At 40.7% G+C, this 26,402-nt stretch overlaps 1 protein-coding gene across 12 annotated transcripts in view; it reads right to left on the bottom strand.

Moving 5' to 3' along the window:
• NRXN3 (neurexin 3) overlaps positions 1-26,402 on the bottom strand; it is a 984,600-nt gene that overhangs the window by 263,629 nt on the left and 694,569 nt on the right. For all 12 annotated transcript variants that reach the window (XM_072864172.1, XM_072864170.1, XM_072864171.1 and 9 more), the window contains one exon: positions 1,047-1,228. In XM_072864172.1, coding sequence (XP_072720273.1) covers positions 1,047-1,228 — 182 coding nt within the window. The remainder of the gene's footprint in view (positions 1-1,046; positions 1,229-26,402) is intronic.

Here is a 26,402-nt window from a genome sequence, read left to right as displayed (position 1 = left end):
CTGCAATAAATCCAGTGCTTCAACATGATTCTGAACATGGCAAATTCCAGCAGCAGATTAAGACCCTCAGTCATTCACATTAGGTGTGTGTTTTGGCCCCTGGCATTCCTCCTGTTTACTTATATCTTGAAGTTCCAGTGAAATGTCAACAACTCCCCAGGTCATTCAAAACCTGCAAATGGCCCATTCCCCTTCCACTGTGAATTAATGCATAAGACATTGGAAATAATCTGAGCATCGAGTAACATGACCAGCTTCTACCTCTAGTAAGCTTCTTGGCTACATTGTTTACAAAGGAAAACAAAGCAAACACCCCCCCCCACCCCCCCAGCGTCACATAAAATAACAAACTCCAAAAGTTTCCAGTCCTAGTGTTCTCATTTTCTCAAACAATTCATTTCTCCCTAAAGCCACCTTCATTCAAGTTTCCCTACTTTAATATTTGCTCTCACAAAAAAGTCTGTTTTCTTCTCACAAAGCCATGTTGTGCTAACAACATTAAGTTCTTATTCTTTTGAACTATCTTGCTAAAGCAAGCATCAGTCATATCAGCTTGAGGATCTGTTCAAGTTCTCACTTAACTTTCTCAGTGAGGAAAAAAAACCCAAAACCTATCCCTCCATTTCATTCTTCGCCTTCTGAGAACAGGAATACTCTCCACCATAAATTCAGATATAGTCAGGACTGTGCATATGCCACAGTAGATTAACACTGCCACAAAATATTTAAATATTTCTACATTTTTTAAATAAACCTTACTGCTATTGAATCTCATAAGGCTTTTTTTTTTTTTTTTTTTTTTTGCTTGGTTTGGTGTCCCCCCCGCCCCTTTGTTCTGGCACCCAGACTTGGTTCCCCGTGCATCCCATTCAGTAATTCTACAAAACCCTGAAGAACTACCTAAGGCAGGTTAATTTGATGAGTGCTGAAGATATAGAAAGTGCAGAGTATGATATATACTACTTTATAGTAATAGTTTTCTTCAAATGCATATTCAGATAACAGAAACCCAGGTCTGGCATAGACATGGGCCTATCTATACTCACTATGTGCAGCTGCAGAAAATCACCAAGCCCAGGGGCACTGTCAATCCGAACAAGAATGCCATCTTTCACTGTTGTGCTGAAGCCCACAGCAAGACGGTCTGTCCTTGTGCTCGGTCTATCATTAGCTGGCCAGGTGTACAGGATGAGACCTCCACTCTTCCCAAATATATACGTGGCACCAGCTACAAAACACAAAACCGAAGAAAAAAGTATTAGTTACCCATTTCATTTATTTATTTGCCAACTCTGGTAATAAAGCTATGACTTCCGAGAGGAATATAAGCAAGCATATGGTTGGACTCGATTATCTTAAAGGTCTTTTCCAACCTATACGATTCTGTGATTCTGTGATATACCTTCATTAGTTAAAGGGGTGAAATTAATGCCTCCTGCTGGCCAGGCTACTGATAGTACAAGATGACTCCAGGAAAATTTATTAATAGAGTAGATGATGGAAATATGTATTTCCAGGCTCAACCAGGTAACAGAAGAGGACAACACGTACTAAAACCCTTCTATTTCATGACAAATGACATCATGAGCCCTCTTTGATATTGGAATTTATTCCATACGTGTTATAAGACACACATGAAATGGTGCTTCAGACTGTCCTCTCCAACTTCTCACATGTATTCTTCAATCTATAAAATTGTGTTTTCCTTTGTAGAGCAACGGCTCTGGAATGCTAGATACTTTTTCTGACAGAAGGAGATATGAAGGTGAAATAGCTTTTTATCAGACAAAACATATCTGTTCCTTCACCATTAGCTGTGCACCATTAGACTCAATAACAAACAACTTAATTCCCTCCTTATGGAAAGTTCATCCTTCAGATCAGGATGGACTCGAGACTCACAAACACTTCCAGAGAGTCACCTAAATGTGCATGTATGTTATTCAGAACATCCTCATCTTCCTACATACATCACAGCAGGGGAACTACAAACAAACAAGCAAGCTTCCTCTTAAGGTATAAATCACTCAAGAAATTTATTCTGGATACAACCTGATGAAGTACATTTTACTAGTTCCTAAATAAAGACAAGCAGCATTTAAGACAAAGGTAAGTGAAGAGCTTATCAAGAATGAATGATTTCATTATTGTTAATATCTCAGACAATGCCAGATAGGACACTGCTGTTGGGGAACAAAAACCAAGCCACACCTGTTTCAGAAGCATGGGATTCAATCTTGTATGGGGATTCAAAGGGAATATTTGGAAGCCTTCTTTGAGGCCAGGCTTGTCTTCAGCTGAAGACTATTCACACACATAGTGGGAGACTATCCTTTTCTCAACACTTCTGAAGAATTTTGGATATCTAGTCCACATATTTCCAGCATTGTTCATCTTTACAGTGAGCCTGGGAATTTGTTCCTTGACCTTATTTTTAAGGGCAACACCAAACCTGAACGCTGTCCTCCCACATTAGCGAGGGCCATCTGAGCTGAGCAAGACAGACGTGCAAGTGAGGAATTATTGTCACAGATGAAGAAGCTGAGAAGCAAGTGTTCAGCGTTCACATTCTCACTTGTACTCAATGCTCTGAGTTAGGAGCAGGATTTTATAACTCAGTAGTTATAAAAGCAGCCCCTGAGCTTCTTGGAAAATACGGTTAAAATTGCTGTCTTAGACCCATATCTACAGGCAGGACAGGAACAACACTTCTCAATGCTTCAGCCACTTACTGCACCTCATTTTCTGAGCGCTGTTACAACGGGTCACAAGCTACAGAATAGTGAGCAAAAATAACCAGCTCCCCTTACTGCATCAGGGATGAAACATCTGTAGAAAGTACAGGCAATGTACTGGGTACATTTTCCAGTCTGAGCAAAACTACAACTGATGACTTTGTTTTTTCCCCCTACCATATACCAATCAGCAACATGTATCAAGCAACCCCAAACATAGTAAATGTAATTAGGTACAGAAAAAGGTGGGATCATATCTGGGTAACTCCTACACTTGCCTACAAAGCTGCAGCTCCACTAAAGCTCTTTATGACCTGAATTCCAAACAAATACTACATATTAGTAGAAATAATAGATACTCGTCACCCTTGCTTAAGAGGCTTCCTCTAGACATCTCAGCACACATTACCAAAAACAGACATCAAAAACTCAGGCACACAGACGGGAAATGATTCGCGAACAGCTGACTCAATGACAGAGTAAAAATGAATCCACGTTTCATTCCTTCCAGGTCTGTGCATACCCACCAGAACATGCACAGTAAACTCAAACAAATGTGTCTGAAATCAGGGTCAGGTAGGAAATTTCACTCATAATTCTGAATTAACAAAAGAGCATGTTGGCATACTGGAACTGTGCACATACATCATTTCAGTTCCAGAAAGATTAATTTTACAGACTGAACCCTATCTCCTCATTCAGTTTTGAACTCAAGATGGAGGGTGCACGACTATTGAAAAATATGTAGAAAGGGGTTTTGTTTTTCTGTTTAAATGCATCTCCAACTGTGTCTGTAATCTCTTGGTTAGAGAGACAGTTGGAGATGACCAGGTAGTGAAGTATCTATGGCTTCCCACCATGCACAAGTATATCAACAGCCCACTATAAACTACACTACAAATATCTGCCCTCAGTTTATCAGTTTGTTCTAGAAGTTGTGTGTATTGCATTACAGACTAAAACAAGGCATAGCGATGTGTTAAGTAAAACAAGACGGAGTTAATGAGTTAATTCGTTGATGGCTTCACAGATTAAAACCCACTTTCCAAAACTATTCTCACTTGAATTACAAGTTCTCTTTTTCTTTGTACTGGTTATCAGGCCCTTCAGCAGAGAAGACAAGCTTGGAAGAGAGTTTTTTGCTATTTATGAAGACAAATGATTTCTTTGCCTCTCTAAGAACTATTTGGCTGCAGGTAGAGCATGTCAGTGCTCTTATGAGAGCCAGTGAGAACCAATTATGTCTTCATAGGCCTGTCATGGGACTTCACTGCTTAGCGGAGCTCATTGTCTCCTCACAGAACACAGATTTTTGCTTCTAGGCCTAACTTTAAGATATTCAGTACTTTGGGTTTGTGCATGAAGATCATTCAGATGCAACAACCAGAGTAGCACTCCCCAAACTAGCCTGTTAACTGAAGCCTGGTGGCCAGCAGTTGTTTCCTTATTGTCCAGGTCAGTTATCTGCATAATGATAGATTGGCCACTTCTTTGTTGGGTACGTCAATGTCCCTTCCCTTCCCCGCCTTTTTGAGGGTATACAGGATACCCATTGCCTTGTTTGGAAAGAGATAGCATATTGACATTGCACCAGTACCACTTTTTTCCCCCCAAAGTACGAACAAAATAGTCACTCCAGTCTGAAAACATAAGGTGCAGACATCAAATAAAAGTGGAAGAGGAAGGATAACAAGAGTTACTATCACACTGCAATCCCATTAAAAAAAACACCAAAAAAACACCAAAACACAACACAAGCACACTTGATTTAAATGCTTCTATTTGACTGCAGCAACCATAAGTTTAAAATTCAAAGGGAATTGAACAAGACAAACAGTAGAATTACAGCCCTGGACTTCAGGAAAGGAGATTTCAGCTTCACCAGAACTTGACAAGGCCTGAACAACTCTATCTGGTTGGCCTTGTTTTAAGCTGGTGTGAGTGAGCAGGTTGGACTAGTTTACCTCTACAGGTCCCTTCTGATCTTAAATCAGTAACTCTCCTTTCTTTGTAGTCTTGCAGAGAATTGTAGACTAATTAAGTGAAGAACTCACTTAAGAAAAAAGCTGATGAAATGAGTCTGTTCAGCTTGAGATCTTCTCATTGCACCTAAGCTTTGTTACAGACCTCTTTATTACACAAGAGCACACATTTTTTTCCAAGACACTTTCTATTCAAGACAGACAATGGATAATACGCTGTTAATAAGCAGCCACTTGATACTTAGTTTTTCCTCATTGTTCAAGGCTTAGTTATATACCTCCTTTAATAAATACAACACCAACTGTGCCCTGAAAATAGAAAAGTCTGAGGAACTGATTGATTCCATTGTATTTATTGTTACAATGCTTCACCACTTCAACTATATAACACTAACTTCAACCTATACTGTGCAAAAAAAGAAGGGGGGGGAAAAAAAAAAAGATATGAGCACACAAAATTATTTCCCCAGTCAGCTGTGAGAAATCCCACTTCTCAAAGTGCCCTGGGCCAGATTTACTGTACCGACATGTGAGAAAAAATGAGAACAGAATATGTTCAGCTACTCTACTGGGATGCTGTATGCGGAATTTGGTCAGCATTGGGAGCTCAGAGAAGTGAAGAAATATATGGAGAGGGAACACTCCCCGCAGGGTTAAGCTACTAGGATGCCACCACATATTTAGCATACACAAAGCTTAAAAACTCATAAACTTACAGTTTGGCAGAGTGGCAGTTGACTTTTCCCAGAAATGACATAACTTGTAACTATAACTTACAACTTTGGTGTTTAGAGACTTAAAAATCAGAGAGATGGATATGGTGCAACACACATGACGATACTGTTATTTAAAGTCTGCATATCTAGCTTAGGCAAATTATGTATTTGCTAGCTATATTCATGGACAGAGCTGTTTGATTATTTAGTTTCAGTCAAAACAAAATAGTTTGAGGCAAACACTCCTCATGAAAAATTCCTAATAGAGAAGTTATGAGCAATATTATAAGCCACAGCAAATAAAGCCTCCTAGTGAGTTGTGCTAAGAAACATTTAGTTGAATTTGGCACCACTACCTATAATTTTAAATCAGTTATCTCTTTTTCCTCATCATCGCCCAAAGACTTCAAAAACCTATCTTAAGGAAGAGTATCCTTCAATCAACATAGTACAACTGCAGCAGCTATATCCTGCCTAAAATTAATCCTGTAAAGCAGTAGAAAACACTTCTGTCACATCTGCACAAGATATAACTTCTTTTGTGCCTTAGGGATCCTGTGAATCTCCCCATATTAAACATTCTATTGCAAATTCTCTATTTGCATCTACTAAGCCACCAACAGTCCATTTTGCTTCAGCTACAGCACACCACATACACTCGTTTCACTGTGGCCAGGAAAATATAACATTTGTCAGGTATTATAGCAACGTTTATATATTGAAGGGTTAACCACAGCAACTGCGCACTGGGATGTGAGTATGAGTTTAACATTCTACAAATGCCACAGTTCAGATTTTGACAACTAAAAAGTACTTTTAAGATGAAAATTATGAGGAACCCAGGCCAATTTAAAAGCTACAATAATTACCCGAGCTAACAGCAAAATTTATGACCAGGGTCCCGCATCCCTTCATGACAACATTGTCACAGGCAAAACAATCTCAACTAGGGTAATCTCCCTTAATTAGTTTTATTGACAATTAACATAAACTTTTAGTTACCGATTCAGGCAGTGGGAAACAAAGACAACAAACAATTAAAGAAACACTTAGGGAAAATACCTTTCCTGCCCCTTCCCCAGGCTCAACTGTAGTCCACCAGCTCTTCTCCCCCTTCCTAATCTCCCCTCCCTCTGGGCTGTAGTAAGACAACAGGTGTTGCACGAGGTCAGGATCAGTGCACAAAGGTTTTTTTTCTGACATTCCTCAATTCTTACTTACTTTCTGTGCTCCAGCATGGGTTATTGATGAGCTGCAGCCCCTCAGGGTGTCCCTGCTCCTGCAGGTGCCTCCTACAGGCCCCAGTCCCCTCAGGGGTGTACCTGCTGCTATGCGGGTCCCTCCACAGGCCCCAGTCCCTCAGAGGTATGGCTGCTCCTGTACCGGTCTCTCTCTCCACAGGCCCCAGTCCCTCAGGGGTGTCCCTGCTCCTCTGTGTGTTCCTCCACTAGCCGCAGTCCCTCAGGGGTGTCCCTGCTCTGGCACAGGTTGCCCACAGGCCCAATACCTTCAGGGGTGTCCCTGCCCTGGGCTGCAGTCCCCTCAGAGGCATGCCTCATCCAACACAGCATGCCTTCTTCCAAGAGTGTGTCTGCGGCATGTCCCCACCCATGTCCCCTTCCATGTGCCTCCCTCTGAACCTTCTTCTGCATCCCCTCCTGTTTATGCTTTGGTGCCCCCTCGCATGGCTCCTCCCTTTGTGCATCCTCCATGAACCCTCCCACACCACCTCCTGCCCCCAGGGGCTATCACCCTTTCTTAAATGTGTCCAAGCAGCAGCACCATGTGCTCCTCTGACAGGTTGAAGTTTTGGCACATGGTGGGCTGTTTTCATCCACATCAGAGCCATCTGTGACCGCACACAGGACAGTTCACGGCCTCCTCCCACACTGGGTGCTCTCTGCAGAGCACCCATTTTTTTGGCGAATTACCACCACAATGAGGATATTAATGTTTGTACCCAATACATTTATGTTTGTATTGCGTACAAACATAAATATCCTGATTGTGGTGGTAATTTGCAAAAAAACATGAGGTACTTAAACCTAATAATAACAACTTCCTACCTAAAATAAAATGCAAGACAAGGCATATACCTTTCCCTCAATTATCATGTCTTTATTCTCTTGCATAGAATTCTTAAAAAAGTATAGATATTGTTTTACTACTTAACATTTTTGTAAAGGACTGGAAACTTACTTTTACATTCCTCAATAAAAGGACAAATGGAAGACACAATTTTTAAAGTCAAAGACTTGTAAGTATACAAACAAAAGAACCCTATTGCATTTTCCTTACCCATTCCTTGTTTTTTTGGACTCTCCCCCATTGCCCGTTTTATGCCTCCTTTATGGTCCTACTATATTTTCTGCTTAGTCCAGTAGTTCTGATGAGTCTCTTGGGGTACTTCATATGCTGGTGTAAAGGTCCTGCCATGTTTATTAATAATCATAACCTTCTGCTTTCTAACAAGAAGCTATCAGTTCAACTACAAGAAAATTTGTGATGATGACATTTTGCTCTTCTTTCTTGGCAGGAAACTGAAATTTGGGTTATTTTCAAGAAGTAATATTGTCAAAGGATGGAACCAGTAACACATTGTACGTGACTGCAGGTAGCTGTTACATGAGAAAAGCAAGACCCAATTCACATCAGGAAAGAAACCTTGGTAGCACCTGTAATTAGCAGTCCTTTAAAGGGGCAATTAAATAATGAAGACCTATGAAGAAGAAATAATGAAGTTTATGCAAGACATTCAAAGATTCCCACAAAGTCTCAATAAGAAAAGGCATAAGTTTTGACACTCACAGAAATAAGAAAAAGTAAGTAATGGTGACCCTTATCTCATTGTACCTGGACTAGGTGGTTCATTTACTATTTGAACCAGAAAAAAGCACTACTAAAGGAATTCAAGTTAGAATACTGGCATGCAAGCAAGTGAGAAAAGATCAGGCATACATCTGCAGAAACTCAGTAAGGAGATTAAATTTACTGCAGCAGGAAGCATCATTATTTGGTCACATAATGAAAATGCAGTTCCCAAAAACATGGTATATAGAGAGCTATTCTGCCCTAGCAAGTGGAGATGAACAAAGTAACAAGGAAGAGCTGCTAAGACCAATTTCTGTGCCAATAGAAGACTCCCACAAAATAGATTGGAGGTTTTGCATGAAATCTGGTCAGATTAATCTGATCGCTTCCCCAAAGATTAAGGTTTCTCCCACATGTTCACAACTTCAAGTAAACTGCATATTTGACTACTCAGTTTCTGGTCAGGGAAACAACAGTGGCATAGCTCTTCAGGCCTTAACTCAGTCAGACAGTTCAACATCTTGTTTATTTATGCTTGCTACACTTGTGAGGAAAATGAGCCATGCTTTGAACACCAGCTCTAAGGTGGAGTTAAAGCAAACAATACAGATTGCACGAACCAGAAAAGAGCACCAGGACTTTCAAGTGGCTTCTGACTATTTATTGATCTCCAAAAGTTTATCACATGGCAACACAGAAAATAAAATATCAGTTGATACCTGTACACTGTCAAAAGGACGTGCATTGGCTGAGTAAAAATGAAGCTTCTGACAGTTTTTCCAACTTAACTGCTTCTGGACAGGTCAAATAGACCACACATGCTGAGCAACTCCAAATTTCCTGTAAGTGAATTTCTTAGGAGTAAAAAAATTGAAAGAGTGACAAAAGAATATTTTGAGGACAAAGAAATGCAACAGTGTCCATATACATTAAGAACAACAATAGTGGTGAAGATAGCTAAAGTTTTTACCTAGTTTTGCAATATACTTCCGAATAGCATGGATGATTTGTCTGACTATTCATTATTCAAATCACTCGAAGTGGATCAACTCCAGGTGTGCTGGAACATCTATGTTGTCTAGAGACGATCTAACAGGTGTTTCCCATTTCCAGCTTCTCTGATTTTTTTTTTTTTAATTACTCCTATGGGTGTTGTCCACTAAATGCACTGCATACAGCTTCTTTGCCTTGCTATTACACTAAATGTATGATAACATTTCCAGCTACTATTATCAAACAAATTAAGAATGGAGAAAAAAAAGATCAAGTGAGAAGTGATCTGACTGAATTTAAGATTAATAAATGGTTTTCAGATTAAAAGAAATAAATTAACAGCACTAGTACCAAGTAGTGTGCCAGCCCTATTCTTTCTGCCCTTCCATATTTACCAAGGCATCAATCTTGACAGCAGCGATTCTTCCTTCTCCAGTTATAAGTTGTCATGCAGTTACCCTCAATCTTAAACTTCAACCACATTGTTATCCTAACCTTTATTTTACTCCTCCTATTCCTATCTCACTTCGTGTCACACCTAAAAAAAGTTCTTAGACAAAAGAATGAATCAGGGCTCAGGAGACAAAAAACAAGCTAGACATCGACACACCCCCTGCCTTCAAGCACATACACCAATGTTCTTACAGCATATGGAATGATCTGCAACATCAGGATATCCCAGGGACGCCTCTGAGTTACTGTCACTCGATCACACACATCAAGAAATAGAAGTCTAGACAAAACTGAGTATCATCAATCAGAACCAGTCTTCCTCCTCATTCTCCTAAAGACCCACTCTCTGGCACTTGCACATCTCTGTGCTCCAGTTGTTGCATTTTCCACACCCCGAGTTTAAAAGGTCTACATCTATTAATACTAACACCTGCTTGATTAAAAAAAAAAGGGGGGGGGAGGGGGTGAAAAAGATTACAGACGACCTAATCATCATCATCTGGCTCACTTGAGCATTCCATCACAGGATCCTTCCTAGGAGAAAACAAAGACAGACCTGATACTTTTTGACATGACTGCTGAAACATCCTTTTATTTATCAAGAGCTTTACATTGCCTAAGAATGAAGAAAACTTAAAGCCCTGAAAAATGCAAAGCTTCCAGCCTAATCCTCAAAAAAACCCAAGCTTCTGTGCTTAAAAGGAGTTTTCATAAACTAGCTCTTTTTCCTTTCAGGATGCTCTTCTCTTGACAAACCCTCTGAGACCCAGATTGAACACCATACTCATCTCACATCCCAAAAAGCAGACATTGTTTGACATGAAACTGAAATTCCTTTCCCACTTTAAAATATGAAGGAGCTGCTTCTATACAAGAGGGAGGAGGAGTTACGAAATCTGCAAGACTAACACAAAACGGAAGCAGCAATTCGGATCATGCCTGCTTTCTGTGTTTGTCTTTTTTAATGACAGCAAATTAATACAAGTCACTTTCCTCCCAGTGTGTGTGCATCAGCCAACAATCGGATCAGACAGTATGCTACTTCTTATTAGTTACACTGCATTAAAAAGATTGGAAAAGGAAAAGGGGGAGAGCAAGGGAGTGTTCCTAGAACTACTAGAAGATCCAAGATAGTTTATGCTTGAACTACAAATTTCCCTAGATCTGGGATACTGGGAAGATTGAGTTTTTTCCCAAATCTGAATTTGCCATGGGGCATGTTGGGGATGTTTATCATCTCAGAAGGAATTTAGGGATTAGCTGCTGACTAAAATGGACCCAAGATGACCATAGGCATACAAACGTAAACATAACAGTTTGCAACTAGAAAATATTTCAGTAATAGCTTCATTTACATTATAACAACATAACTGGTCAGACAAGGATCTAGCTAGTTCACTGTCATGTCTTCAGCACTGATCTTAAGTGGACACCCAGGGAAAACTAAGAGTAAAGCAAGCATATTTCCTTAAAGTACACAGCCAGACTATGAGCCTTTTCAGCAATTAACTCAGCCTCATGTGGTTTGTAATCCCAAAGAGATCTTATTTCCAAGTACTTATCCAGTCTCTCTCTGAATGCATTTAGAAGTTTTGCATGCACAATAATGACTTACAAACCTTTAGCAATGACTCACACAAGTCTACCGCTGATGTAGCAAGCTGAACACTAGCCAGCCATGGGCCCAGCAAAGGCAGCCTACAGCATCCTGTACTCTATTAACAGGACCATAGCCTGTTAATAGATGAAGTGATTATTCCCCTTTACTCAGTGCTTGTTAGACTGCATCTAGAATAATGCATCCAGTTTTGGGGACCCCAATACAAGACAGATATTGACAAACCGGAGCAAGTTCAGTGAAAGGCCACGAAGATGGGTGGCTGAAGTGCCTGCCTTGTGAGGAGAGGCCAAAGGATTTGGGCTTGTTCAGCTTGAAGATGACACAACTTCAAGGGGACCTAAGGGCAGCCTCACAGCACCTGCAAGGAGGTTATCGAGAAGAAAAAAGGCAGGCTCTTTAGAGCAGTGCACAGCTGGCAAACAGGAAGCAATAGGCATAGTTTGAAGTGAGAGAATCTGACTTGATAGAAGGAAAAAGCTTTTTCACAAGGATAGACAGGCAGTCAAACAGGTTGCCCCAGGAGATTTTGGAGCCTGTGTGTGTGGACGTTTTCAAGATCTGACTGCATAAAACCCCAAGCAACCTGATCTGACCTCACAGCTGACCCTGTTCTGAGCAGGGGTTTGGACTAGAGACTTCCCAAGGTCTCCTCCAGCCCGAATGATTCTATTGTGTGAAGAATCACCTTTTTCATACTTGCTCTTGCTAAATAGATGATGTGTTCCCTAGTTCTTGTACTGGAAGACATAGTAATCTGTCCCTATATCTATCCTCTCAGTGTCAACCTTGCCTTACAGATTTTTATCATACCACCACCCTCAGCCCTTAAGTCATCTCTTTCAGTAGAAACCAGTTATGTTATCAAATTCAGCCCTCACAGCTTTAGGCAACCTGATGACAACCTAGAAAAGGTCCACAAGGAAAACTCCTTTTTTCATCTTTCTTTTTTTTCCTTAAGAAAAAACACACCACAGAAAATGAAAAATATCCTACAAAAAAAAAATGTACTGCTCATAACAAATATAAAACTTTCATTACAGGAAGACAAAAGGCTTCAAACCACAATGCACCAGAAGAAGAGATCAAAAGAAACTATGAACACTACAACTGAAATATGAAATTTGCTGGGTAGAAGTACCCAGAAAACTGTGCCCAGTTACTGTGACCCTTGCAGGACATGTTTACTGGGGTCAAAGTTAACTACCACCCAGAAAGAGACTTCAATTAGGTGCAACTGTGACTAAATTCAGTAAAGGTAGATGGAAGTATTGCTTAGTTGCATTCTGCTGCCAAAGAGGAGCTGGAATCTGGATGCATTTTCTTATTACTTGGTGTTCACTGATAAAAGAGCGCACAGAGAGGATGTCCTTTGAGAAGCCCAGAAGGCAGCATGCCAGAGGAGCTGAATACAGAGACTATTGTTAGCAATGAGAAGCACGGCAGGATTCATAGCTCATTTGGGGCCTGGAGGAAGAATAGGGTTGTTAGTTCACTAGTTTTACAGAATCTGAATGGTAACAAAATGGCCTAGATACAGCTCAGGATGGATGGAGGCCAAACTGCTACTACTGATCTCAGCCCATTCAACTCCCCTCCAAAGAATCTCTTTCTAGTCTTGATCCTTAAGCTATGGTTTATTCCATTAAAACAAATAAACTATCAGGGGAAAAAAAAAAAACAAACAAACACAAAACCAATGGCCGTTCTCTCAGTTTAAGTAGCATAATATCTTTCATGGCCAGTTTGCAGACTACAGGGTGGTGTTTGTTTTAAACGTAGGTAATCCTTCATTCTTCCTTACATACCTGTTCACGTTTCCTTAGTCACAGGTATTAAAACAGAAAATACAGTTTATGTTCAGGCTTGAATACTAAAAAGAGTTGGGCCAGAAATATTGGCTATTAGATATTCAACAGAGCCCCAGAAGGTAAGAGTTTTATCAAATTTCACGTGCTAAATCAGCAGCAGAGTTGGGAATAGGAAGCAGGTTTTCAGAGACCTAACCTTTTGCTGGCCATTAGCATGGGTTTATGAAAGGCACATCCTGCTTGACTAACCTGATCTCCTTCTATGACAAGGTGATCCACTTAGTGGATGAGGGAAAGGCTGTGGATGTTGTCTACCTAGACTTTAGTAAAGCCTTTGACACCATTTCCCACAGCATTCTCCTGGAGAAACTGGCTGCTTATGGCTTGGATGGGCGTACGCTTCGCTGGGTAAAGAACTGGCTGGATGGCCAGGCCCAAAGAGTGGTGGTGAATGGAGTTAAATCCAGTTGGCGGCCAGTCACAAGCAGTGTTCCCCAGGGCTCTGTGTTGGGGCCAGTTCTGTTTAATATCTTTATCAATGATCTGGACAAAGGGATTGAGTGCACCCTCAGTAAGTTTGCAGATGACACCAAGTTGGGTGGGAGTGTTGATCTGCTTGAGGGTAGGAAGGCTCTACAGGGGGATCTGGACAGGCTGCATCGATGGGTCGAGGTCAATTGTATGGGGTTCAACAAAGCTAAGTGCCCTGGGTCCTGCACTTGGGCCACAACAACCCCATGCAACGCTACAGGCTTGGGGAAGAGTGGCTGGAAAGCTGCCCAGCAGAAAAGGACCTGGGGGTGTTGGTCAATAGCCAGCTGAATATGAGCTGGCAGTGTGCCCAGGTGGCCAAGAAGGCCAATAGCACCCTGGTTTGTATCAAAAATAGTGTGGCCAGCAGGACTAGGGAAGTGATTGTTCCCCTGTACTCGGCACTGGTGAGGCCACACCTCGAATACTGTGTTCAGTTTTGGGCCCCTCACTACAAGAGAGACATTGAAGTGCTCGGGCGCGTTCATTGCCCAAAGAAGGGCAACGAAGCTGGTGAAGGGTCTAGAGCGTAAGTCTGATGAGGAGCGGCTGAGGGAACTGGGATTGTTTAGCCTGGAGAAAAGGAGGCTGAGGGGAGACCTTATGGCTCTCTACAACTACCTGAAAGGAGGTTGTAGTGAGGTGGGTGTCAGCCTCTTCTCCCAAGTAACAAGCCAAAGGACAAGTGGAAATGCCATGCTTTTGTTCACATCAGAGCAGTCTCAGAGTACACAAACTTGACTCCTTTCAAATAAAATTAAACTGGAAGATGCAATCCAGCTGTTAACAAGTAATTAGTCTATAGGATCAGACTAGAGCTAGTCCAAAGTAAAACTTCAGAAGTAAAATGCTTACAGTATGGATCTCAGGTCACTGGTACTAAATTTCATTCTGCAAACCCACTCTCATGCTGGTTGTTATTGGAGACACAGACTAGTCTTCTAGGACTAAATGGGGCTGGTTTGGTCTACCAAGGAAACAAACTCAGAGTTCTAAGCTTTTTGACCTTACCTCAAATGTGACGTTGTCCCTCACAACTACTGGAAGGCCAGTGATGAGAAGAAATGCATTTATAGAAGCTTACCATTCCCAAGGCTCTCTAACCTCCCCCAAGGTCACACAGTGGGAGTGTAAAAACAAAAAGTATCCAGAGCTAGTAATACAGCATACAAACTATTCTGTAAACGATATGCAGCTTTTCTTGCTATTGCCTCCTCTTCTTCCCACCATGAAAGGACAGCCACCATTAGGAGAGGTGGACATACGTGAGCATTACACAGGTAATCTGTTAAAAGGTACCATGCTAGAGTAGAAGACGAGCGTAATGGTTGTTTAATCGTTCTCACCATGAAGTGCCAATTCTTTAGTCTCTTATGACATTCATGAATGATGCAGAGGGCTGGCATGATAAATGCAGAGCAATTCCGACTGACAGATACTTTCAGAGAATTTATATCCTTCCTGCACTGCCAGGACAAAAGGGCTCTTGAGCTGAGTTATCATTTGTTCCATGAGAGGATTTAGAGTCTTGCCAGCAACTCCTTTTACCTTACTCTATAAAGCATTTATTTTGATATACTGATTGTGATCATTCAAGAACAACTGTATCTGAAGAAAGTCAGCAGGGGAGAGGAAAAGCAGAGTGGTTCTGAGTAACTTGCTCACCTTGACCTGGGATTTCGTTCCCTTCAGCAGTCAGTTTGCTTTGTCTTCAGTATTAGTTCTTTCCCGGCATCCTCTGCTATCCCAATTACAAATATAATATCACTCAAGGGAGACATCTAATCTCCCATGCCTGGCTACCCTTCTTTCAAGGCAAAAGATGAAGTTTAGCCACAAAAGCCACCCACCCTAGTTCTTTCTTATCATTTCACTAGAAAGCATCTCAGCATCACAGTTTTTACACCACACTGGAGTGGCCTCCATCTTCCAGCTACAGGCAGCAACAGCTTCTGCCATGAGATTCAGTGGCAAAGCTGCACCTGGGCCTTATCTGGAGGAGCAGGGTGATACAGGCACACAACACCACCGCCTCAACAGTACTAGGCGACTAAGATATTCCCATTGCCATGACGAACACACCACCATCAAATGGATTGTGTGAGGCATTTTAGCTTGCAAAAAATGCAACACTTCTTCCCTCTGGCATAGGCGACCAAGAACTCTTATGACTTTGATATTCAGCCACTCTCTACAAGTTTTTCCATCACTACTTTCCTGAGGAGTTCAGCAGTTACAATCTAGACTAAAACACATCATCACCTGAGAGGTACTGAATCTGTGGCCTTCAGTTGCACGGAGCAATAGCATGTGTCACACAAGTGAGGACAATGAAAGGGCTGTAGGCTGATCATGTTGACCTAATGATCACATTGATTTCTCCACACTTCATTTTGAAAGTATTAGGTGACTTCAGGCAGAGAAACAATAAGTTCTATGAATATTACAGATAATATCCACAACATCCTCACAGAGAAGGCTATTGTCTTTTCTTATACATTTTAAGTTATGCTTTAACACTACATTTTTTGCACCTGTATACAGTATTTGATCTTAAATACCCTGGCATTTCCTATTCTTGAAGAGAGCCTATACAAACTAAGAGGAGGAATTTAACTTTCTTGCCTTTGAAATGAATCTATCATTATATTAAAAGGTAATGCACCACATCACCACACAGTGCTAAGGTAGACCAATGACAGGTGCTACCCAAACACCTGTCTAGACATGGAGAAGGAACTTCTTAGAGCAGTGAGTGAACCATATGGTATTTAATGGGTACTGCTAAGAAGTTTGAGAGAGACAAGTTAAATTATTAAAGCTGAACAAACAGCTAAAAATGGGTAGGCCATGTCCTCTTAACCTCATCCCCTACTCCCACTGAGAAACTTTGACTAAAATGGATAAGGATTTCCTTCACTCATATTTCAAGAGTATATTAATCTCCATCTCTGCAAGCACCGAACCTCAATATTTTAGTTTCAGTCTCTACTGCTTTATTATGAATTGCCAGCCGTAGTCCAAATAAAGCATTTAATTACCAAATAATTTATTTGAGAGACAACAGAGGGAACGGTTCTCTTTCAGGTACACCTTCCAGGGTGCCAAAGGCATAGAATTCTACAGAAAGCTCAGTTCTGTGCTTCCTAAAGGGGAAAAAATTTCTCTCAAATAAGCTGGAAAAATAAAGCCCAGTATATCTTCTTTTTGTCTCCTGTGCTGTAAATGCAAACTATTGATTTACCTCTACCTCTTTCATGCTTTTCACATGCTTCAATAATACAGAGGATTTGTTCTCCATCCTTTCATCTCCAGGCGTGGAATGCCTCTTAAGCCCCACATTAAGGGTCACTCATTCTTCCTCAAACTGCATCACTTGCATCCTACAGAGCTCTACAGGTAACAGCTAGAGAGGCATCCAAGTAGCACACAATCACTTACCTCCTGACTTCTTGGAAAGTGAGAAAGACAGACAAAATTTTCATAAATCTTAGTTTTTCAAACTTTTGATCATTTATGTTTGGTCTTTTAGAAGCATCCTTCTAAATGTGATATAACAGTAAAATATGGATGAAGAGTAATTTCCAATGCCTGCACCTTGCATTAAGTTGAGCTGGCAGCACTGAACAATTCTGATGGCTCAACTATCAAAAACCATAACTTCATACTCCCATAGAAAACAGAGAACATGTAGGCCTTCTCACCACAAATGCCTAGAAACAAAGAAACATTGAATAATTGGACGGAACCTGTAGAGGTCATGTAGCTTCCCTCTCCTCCAACTCAAAGCAGGGCCAATGAGATCAGATTGCTTAGGAACTTCTCCAGTTAAGTTTTGAATATCCTGAAGAAAGGACATTCAACAACAACTTTGCTGGCAACCAGTTCCAGTGTTTTACCACCCTACTATTTAAATTACAATTTTCCATATTCCATCTTGCGCCCATTGCTTCTCATACTATCATTGTGGGTCTCCAAGAAGAGCCTCCTCTATAAACTCCTGGGCTGGTAGTTAAAGACAACAATAGTATTTCCTCCCTCTCCCCTTAGGGCTGAATAAACCCTGTTCTCTCAGAATCTCCTCATATGTCATGTTTTTCAGCACCTTTACCACCTTGGTGGCCTTCTGCCAGACTTGCTCCACACTCAATACTGTCTCTTACTGTGAAGTCCAAACTTGGGCACAGTACTCCAGATGTGGTCTCACAAGTGCTGACTAGAGGGGAGGAATCCATTCTGTTGGCCTGCTGGCTGCATTCTTGCTACGGCAGATCACTATGAAATTGGCCCTCTTTGCCACAAGGGCACACTGCTGACTTGAATTCAAATGGTTATCAACCTTCTCTACACAGCAGCTTTCTTCCATTCAGTTGGAACATAGCCTGTTGTCCTGCTGCACAGGAATTCTCCATCCCAGATGTAGGACTTGGCATTTGCTTTTGTCAAACTTCACAACGTTCATGATGGCCCCACTTCTACAACCTGCTGACGTCCCTCTGAATTGCAGCTCATCAATGACTGCCCCCGATTTGGTCATTTGCAAAATTGCTGAGTGCACTCTGTCCCATCACCCAGGTTATCAACATAGACATTAAACAGTACTGGCATCAGCCTCGACCCCTGAGGGGCATCACTAGTCATAAGCTGCCCATTGGACTTTCTGCCACGGAGCACAGCCCTTTGAACCAGCAGTCGAGCCAATTTCCCACTCCTCTTATCATCCACTTACCTAGCCCATATCACCAGTTGGGATACAGGGACACCAGTTGGGATACAGGGATACTGCAGAAGACTGCATCAAAGCCTTTGTAGAAATCAAAGTAAACAACATCTCCTGTACCCCTGTTGTTCACAAAGCCAGTCTCATTGTAGAAGGCAATGAGGTTAGCCAGGCACAGTTGGCCCTCAGTAAATCCATATGGGCTATTCCAAGTTAGCTTTTTGTCCTTTGTGTGCTTGCAGGTAGCTTCTAGGCAAATTTGCTCTGTAACCTTCCCAGGAACTGGTGTTAGGCTGACTAGCCTGTAATTCTCTAGTAGACATGGCATTAGCCATTTTTTCCATCATAATATCCCACTAAAAACAGTGAAAATGTTACTTTTCCCCACCTACTTACTTTCTGAGTACCTCACAACTCCTCACTATATTTATTGAAGATCAAAGTGCTACAGTGTGACGTAGCTCTTAGATCTTAATATTTCTTCTATCCTAGAAAGAATTTCCTCCCTTCACATGTGCTATCCTCGATATTTCTGTTAAAAATAGATCTCCTCTTGTGACAACTCAGGAAATCACTTTCAGTCTCAGGGCCTGCAAGCAAGTGTTACTTCATCTATTTAAGGGCCTGAAAAGATAAAGAGAAGTTCCTGTTCCAAGATCAACCACTTAGTTCATCAAACAGCAGAACTTGCTCCTGAGCTATACGATTAGCTAACTGTTTTCATGGAACACACCAAGTGTTACTGGTGTTCTGTATACTGTAATGCCCTATTTTCTTCCAAATCCAGAAAAGTGTTTTCCTTCTTGTGGGAATGGGCCTAGAAACCCAGTTCATTAATCTGATCTTTTCTCCCATTTTGATTAAGTCAAATGGTCTCTCTCATGTAGTATACTTGGAGCTATAGGTTGGCTCTTCAGATTTAGGTGTTCTGCTCCAAATCCAACTCACAACTCTGCTCCTTTGTTCTAGAGTATAAGATTACTACAGAATCATTTTGCTTTTCCATAAAAGAATGCTGTTACAAGATACTCGCCAAGCCTGTGGGAGCTGCAGTTTCTTCAGGGAAGTCCTTCCAACATGTCATTCTGACAGCTATATCTCCCCTTCAGTACTACTAAATATATTGGAATGCACACTTACAGCAGAAAGCAAATTCCAGGAAAAGCCAATTTTCTTTCACTGGCCTCAGAAATGCAGGCTGTTCCATGGGCTCATTTTTCTTTGTTCAGAGGTTCACAGGCTATTCTGAAAGGTGGCTTCCATACAGGGAAAACTCTGAAATACTTAACACGCTTGTACATTAATTTATTTCTTTTATGTACAATCAGTTTCCCTGTCACTTTTTCTAATCCTCAAAGTTATTTATATTTAAACAGGAGCCTCTGGCTTTTATTCTCTCCATTTGATTCTCCAGTAAAGTCATAAAATCCTGAATTGATAAGGTGACAATAACTGGCACAACAGAACAGTCAGGTCACAAACATAAGGAAAGGGAATGTCCTTCTGACCATGTAACAAGTGTAAATCTAGAGCAATTTATCTCAGGTCAGTGACTTAATTCAAGTACATTTAGATATAAAAGAAACCATGCCCATTGCAGTACTTAAAGGCAGTATCTGCTTGCATCTTAATTCATATTCAAATACAATACCTTCTGTAACATATTATATTGGGGAAATACTGGAGAAAAACAATCATTGGAAAACTGAAGTTGCTACTAGTGAAGTTTTCCACTTGTTACAGAATATATAAGAACTTCCTCCATTAACCACATTCTCCCCTGACAATGTATTCCACAAGTACCTGGGATGGATCTTTCTCTTTCAAGGCAATCCTCACATAACACTGCCAGAGTAGATTTATACCGCCAAAGTGGAACAGTGTAATAGACATTTCTGTCCAGTTATTTTGGCATTAGGCATAGTCTATCAGCAACCAATTACTGTCATGGTAGAGCAAGAGAAAATTGAAGAATTGCTAGCACTCACATAGCAGCTAGACCATCCAGTGGAAAAAGCCTAGAAATCAAACAATGCAAAATATGTACAATCCTCTCTCTCCTGAGTTAGGTCAAGTGGCTATATGCTGTGAGGGACTTTAAGACTGTCCTGTGCAAGTTAATTTGCACTGCTGTATCTACAGCTAAACTACACCAAGCAGAGTGTATAAATAATGCCTTACAGAGAAAAGAACAGACATCGTGTGCTAGTGGATGCCAAAATAACAGTCTTACTTGTCTCCTTATAGAAGATCAACCAATCCAGACATTGAGCAACTATGACCACACCGAGTTTGGGCATGATAAGAACTATGGTCTAGATACATTTTTGTATTCAGTCAGCAAGGACTCAGAAAATGGCAGCTCCCTTAACTGCTGGTGAAGAGAATTAGTATCTCAAGAATAATGTCAGTTAACTATTTTCCACCATATTTGCAGATACACTACACTCGTTTTCCATATGCAACGTTACAAAAACAAGCTCTTTGGTGGGTGGAAAAGTATCGGATTTTTTTGACATGTCTCTTAGGATCAACTTTGTAGAAACAAAGGAATCTAGATAAACCATACCAAGAAAATATCAGCATAAAAAAAGAATAAATATAAATTCCTAGAAGCACACGTCAGGCTCCCATCACAGTGGTAACTATACACACTTGCCCAACTAACAAAAACACAAGAGCCCTCCCCTACCCCCACACTTTTAACAACATGCCAGCATCCTGACTAAGAAGTTTACAGGAAAACATGAGTTTGCATTGTTGCTCAGCCCTTACTTTCAGATTTCCATCACTAAGTACTACATAAATTGAGATACTGCATTTTAGCACACTTCCTTAGTGCAAACATATTGGCATAATTCTTTTTATTAGAAGGGGAAAGGCTAAAGAAGCAGCTTCCTTCAATAAAACAGCAAAACTTGCTTTTACTTCTCCAGAAACATTGGCATCATACATTTTTGCAGTCATATTTATTCCTCCTTCCATGCTAACCTTTGTATGCAGAAAGAAAGAATAATCCCAATATTTTCTCCTCCAGTTCTTCTCCCATGACATACATCTTCAACAAGACCCATGAGAAGTGAGTTATGAAATGCTGGGTAGGGTAAGTAGCATTTAATCAGATAGAACAGTGCCTGGAAGTTCCTAGTTACATGTGTATACCACTTAAGGTTGGTCATTGATTAGAATCTCTAGAGACTACTGCAATACAATCCAAACAAAGATATTCTATTTTAAAATACAACCTTTTCAACACTCTGAAATAAAATTCGTCTTGCTTCCAGGCACACAACCCTATTACTGCCGCTCCCATTTCTCCTTTGCTTTTCCTTCTGTTCCTTAGTACATTCATTTGCATCCAGTTTGGCATTACAGGGTAGTATCTCCAATACAGCAATTACAATTAGTCATTTGTTTGTTCAGCACTGGTCCAAGAGGATCCTGACGTAACAGGGGTCTTTTGCCTGACACCACTATATAAACAAATAATTCAGTCAACACCAAGGTATGTGTCAATACTGTTGAAGCATAGACATCTGAAAAATATGTAATTTTCCCCATTAACTTGAGCTCAACATATTAACCGATTTAAATTTGAGAAGAAAAACAGATAAAAGCGTTGGCTAACCTCGCTCCTTTCCACTCCAGTATAAATTATCCAGAACTAAAAGGACTGACTGATAAGATGAGATTAAAAAAAGCTATATACTCTACACATAGCTTATCTAAGGAGTGTGTTTGAATGATGTCTATAGTGAGAAAGGAGATAAACTTTCAAAGTGGCACCAAAAAGGAAGAGCTAGGAGTAATGAGATGAAACTGGAAGGAAAAAAAAAAAAAAGGCAAACTAAACTAAGAAGTAGTCAGCTGAATATCAAAGGGGACAAAAAATTAATAATGATGATGAGCTCTCTCCACCTTTTTTTCCCCCCGCCTCCTAGTTCTGAAGCAGGCCTTCATATAATCATCCTTCTCACTTCAAACACATAATACCTAAGCCTACCATCAAACTTTCTACACACTTTTCTAGTGGACACACAGGAAAACTCTCTTGCAGAAGTGCTTATGGGCCCTGAAAACCCAGGTCCAACACTACTGTTCATGGTGACCAACGCACATTGCTTTTATAACTACTGAAATTTTTTAGACAGAGCCTGTAACCATGGCATCCCAGCACTGTTCAGATGTGTACTTAAAGTTCTTTTCAAGTGCCAGTTCAAAGAACAACACCACCAATATTTATTTCTTTTTTTTCCCCTATGTCTGGAACCTTTTGCTTGGGGGCTTTTGTTTGACTTTGGTTTTGGTTTTACTGGGCTTTTTCCCCCCGCTGATGTCTGCCAGAGGCATCACCATGGTAACTAAAAGACCTCCTGAGAGGATAACAAACCCTCAAAGTTTTCCTTCAGAGCAGTCTCCAGCTGTTGCAAACTTTCCCCATTTATCTCTTCACAGCCTCAATTAGAGCAATTGCATCTTGGAACTGATTTCCTCCTCCCTCGTACTGAAAAGGCTTTGGTCCACCTGTCAATTGGCATCCTTGCTTCATTACTTGCTGACAGCTCACAATACAGCTCCCTTCCCCGGCAAATTACTCCTAATCAATTCCTTCTGTAACATTATATCCTCAGCTCTTCAACATAGAGACACATACCCTCGCACACAGGGAAGGGGCTAGCTGTGATGGCTGCCTCCCTGAGGAACTCCAGCAGATAAGGAATTTGGCGCCTAGGATATTTTCCTGGGTTTGCTGCTGGCTTGTTCTGGGACACTGGGCAAGTGTCAGAGTCTAACTTTCTGCAAAGTGAAGAAGAGAAATATTTCTCTATCTATACAGGGTGCTTTGAGAGGTGTTGATAGAAGAAAGATTGATTACTCAGGATGCAAACTCTTCTGACAAGGGACAAGTAAATAAGCAAGCAGTATTAATAAACACTGCAATATATAATGATTGACCATTTACCCACAATAAACCCCCTAATGACAGTTTGTTGGATTTTCAATCAGGGTCCCTATCAGACAATGCTTTTGCTTTAATTCCTGTTCCTCATCCCCTTCCCTTACACCAGTAAGCTGAAATGACAAATACCACAGAAAGACAGCCACCCATTCTGTATCCAGAGACAAAAAGAGCCTTCACAACTTTGATGCATCACCTAGGGAACTTTAACCACATTAAGTGAACCAGGCTGTCTGATTCAAAGAAGACAGAAAAGACTAAAGTCATCATGAAATGTGACCCGTACCAACAAAGACTATTATAACTTGCTCTTTTGACAGGAGGATGTTGTTGCATCCTGCTATTTCAATATTTCTTAATGCTGCCTTTATTGTAAGGTTCTGTACTATTCCCCACACATCAGTCTAGAAGAAATGTGCTTTAAGAGTTTTTATATATATATTTCTATATAAGTGTCTCCTTTGGTTTGATGCTGTTGCCTCTAATGCTGCCAGGAAGGAATTATAATTAGCTGCGAAAACACAAGTTTTTAATAGTTTGTCAATGTGCCAAAACACATTGAAAGTACCAGTGAATATGGGTACAACAGACTCATCAACTGACTGCTGCTAAAGGATGCAGAGCACACAAGGGCACATTGCTGAGATTTTAAAGGTCTTTCTTTGCTAGCATATTTAGAACTGCTGAAATTTTCTCAGTTGACATGGCTCTGAATAAGGACATCTGCTTGCAGGCTTATCATAGGGAGAACCCACAAAGGTTTTAACTACACTGCCTTCAACACTGCTGCTACCGAGTCATGAATTTCTAGGGCTGAGAACTAAGTTTACCTTTGAATTGTTTTCACTCCTGGCTCTCCCAGGTGAGGTTGCCAAGATGAGCAATCAAGAGTCATGAACGATAATGGGAACTGCCAAATGGATCCCAGACGCACCAGCTTCTGCCTCTGTTCTGCTCAGATGCAGCACTAAGCCTTTAAGGGCAATGTAATGTCATGGAGCAGTGCTTGTTCAGCCTCCTTATTATCTGTAGGGAAGCAGTTTTCCTCTCTGTGCTACAGAGCACAGAACTGTGGGCTGGACACAAAGATCAGAATTAGGAACATCATTCTGCATTCCTATTTTTCCATATGGAAAAGTAAAAACCCCCACCACCTTCCCTTAGTAAGAAAATCTTTCTGGCCACTTCATCACAGCAACTGAAACAACAAGCTGCAACTTTTTATTTATTTTTAAAGTACTTAGTAGTCCAGAGGGCTATGTTTGTGGGTACCGGTAAGCACGTGACAAGTGTAAAGGATTACTACAGACTGACTGGATAAGCCATGTGTCACTCAAAGTTATAGATGGGGGAATTGCATGCTTTGTACTAATATCCCCAGAGACACAAGCCTTTCTAGTCAGTAAGTAATATCTCATTTGAAATTAAAGGAAAAAGGAAATAATACATTCCTTTTCACATCTGTGCTGGCACATAAAGAAATGGCCTAAAACTATTCATTAAGGGCAATGAATGACTCCCAGGAATCTGTAATAAAAAGCATGTTTAGAAACAGAACCTGATCTTATAATTTAAACAATTTTTTTTTCTATCACTCCTTATTACTCAGAAAACACTTATCAAGAGAACATGATCATGAAATCTTATAAATACAAGATTTTTGAGACATAATACCACACGCGTGCACAAACACACGCCTTCAGTGACATCAGCAAAGAGAAGACAACTAGCTCACAAGAGACAAAAAGTATATATGATTTATATTTGCTGTCTGTTTGCATTGACTTCAGGCACCCAATATACCCCAAGGGGACAAATCCCAGCACCCCCATGAACGTATCATACAGGTTCAGCAACCTCCTTGCTCAGGCACATTCTGTTAAAGTGAATTCTGACAAAGACTACGAGGTCACCTTCCACTTTTTTGTTATTAAAAACACTTGCATGACACTGTCTTTATAAAATGTGATGATAATTTCCAACATGGAATCATAACAACACTGTACAATTTACATACATTTTTCTTGCTTATATTTCATAGTGCTTAGAAAGAACAAATACTATCCCTATTTGACAGTCAGGGAAAAAGGACCTCAGTGGTCCACACTTTCAGAAGAACCTGCAATTCCCAGTAGACTATATTAAGAAGTGCAGCAGCACAGCATCTCTTTGGCCCCATGTGATTTACCAAGCATCACAAAATCAGCGAGACAGTAGAGAAAGAATTCAGAATTCCCAGCTCCAAGACAGGGGTCCAAAAGGTGGCCTAGGAATCCATAAAGACTATCTGAAATTGGTCTGCAGAACAACATTGCTATCAGATTTGTTTCTGTTTAGAAGCTGTATGATACATTTATGATCTTTCCTGATAATTTTTTGACAGTAACTCAATGGTCAAAGGTGTGAAAGCCAGAGAACCCTGTCTGTTCCTTACAGTATCTCAGCCATTTTGATAGGGGTTTATGCTGATATCAGAGAGTTGCAGCTTCTGATGAGAAAGAAACACCACTAATAGAAGCGACAAACCCATTTTCATGGAATGAGAGTTGCACAGAAGAGTCCCTAGTAATAAACAGTTAAGAGTGACAAGTACTGAAAATAAGAGAGGCAAAAATCACAATCATGCCTTCATACGTCTTATCCCTCCAAACATATGCAACAGGACCTCTGCTGCTCCTTAACCCCTCTCAGAAGCAGTTATATATCACTGGAAGGGAAAAAATTCTCCTGACCTACCAGTGGCACAAGAAATGCGAGCAAAGCTGATATAGCAGTTTGACGTTTATGAGGTCTGTCTTTGTTTAAAATCAAGTAACAGCATCTTTTTTTTTTTTTCAAGTGTTCAAAATATAAATCAGAAAAGAAAGAACCCCAGAAAACCCAATAAATTTGACCTTTAAGATTCCATGGGTACTACTTTGACTGCAATAACCGCAATACAGACCCATAACCTTTGCTCCCTGCTGCTCAGACTGGGAGCCCTGGGGTGGTTTTCCACTGAGGCACTGTATCTTACCACGCAGATCCATGTTATGTTATTGTGCAAGCGCAGCCTCCACATGAGAATTAGTA

This window comes from Ciconia boyciana, chromosome 6 (assembly GCF_034638445.1).
Source record: "Ciconia boyciana chromosome 6, ASM3463844v1, whole genome shotgun sequence".
Taxonomy (NCBI): domain Eukaryota; kingdom Metazoa; phylum Chordata; class Aves; order Ciconiiformes; family Ciconiidae; genus Ciconia; species Ciconia boyciana.
Note: the sequence above shows the minus strand (reverse complement) of the source record. Positions and strands in the feature narration are given on the sequence as shown.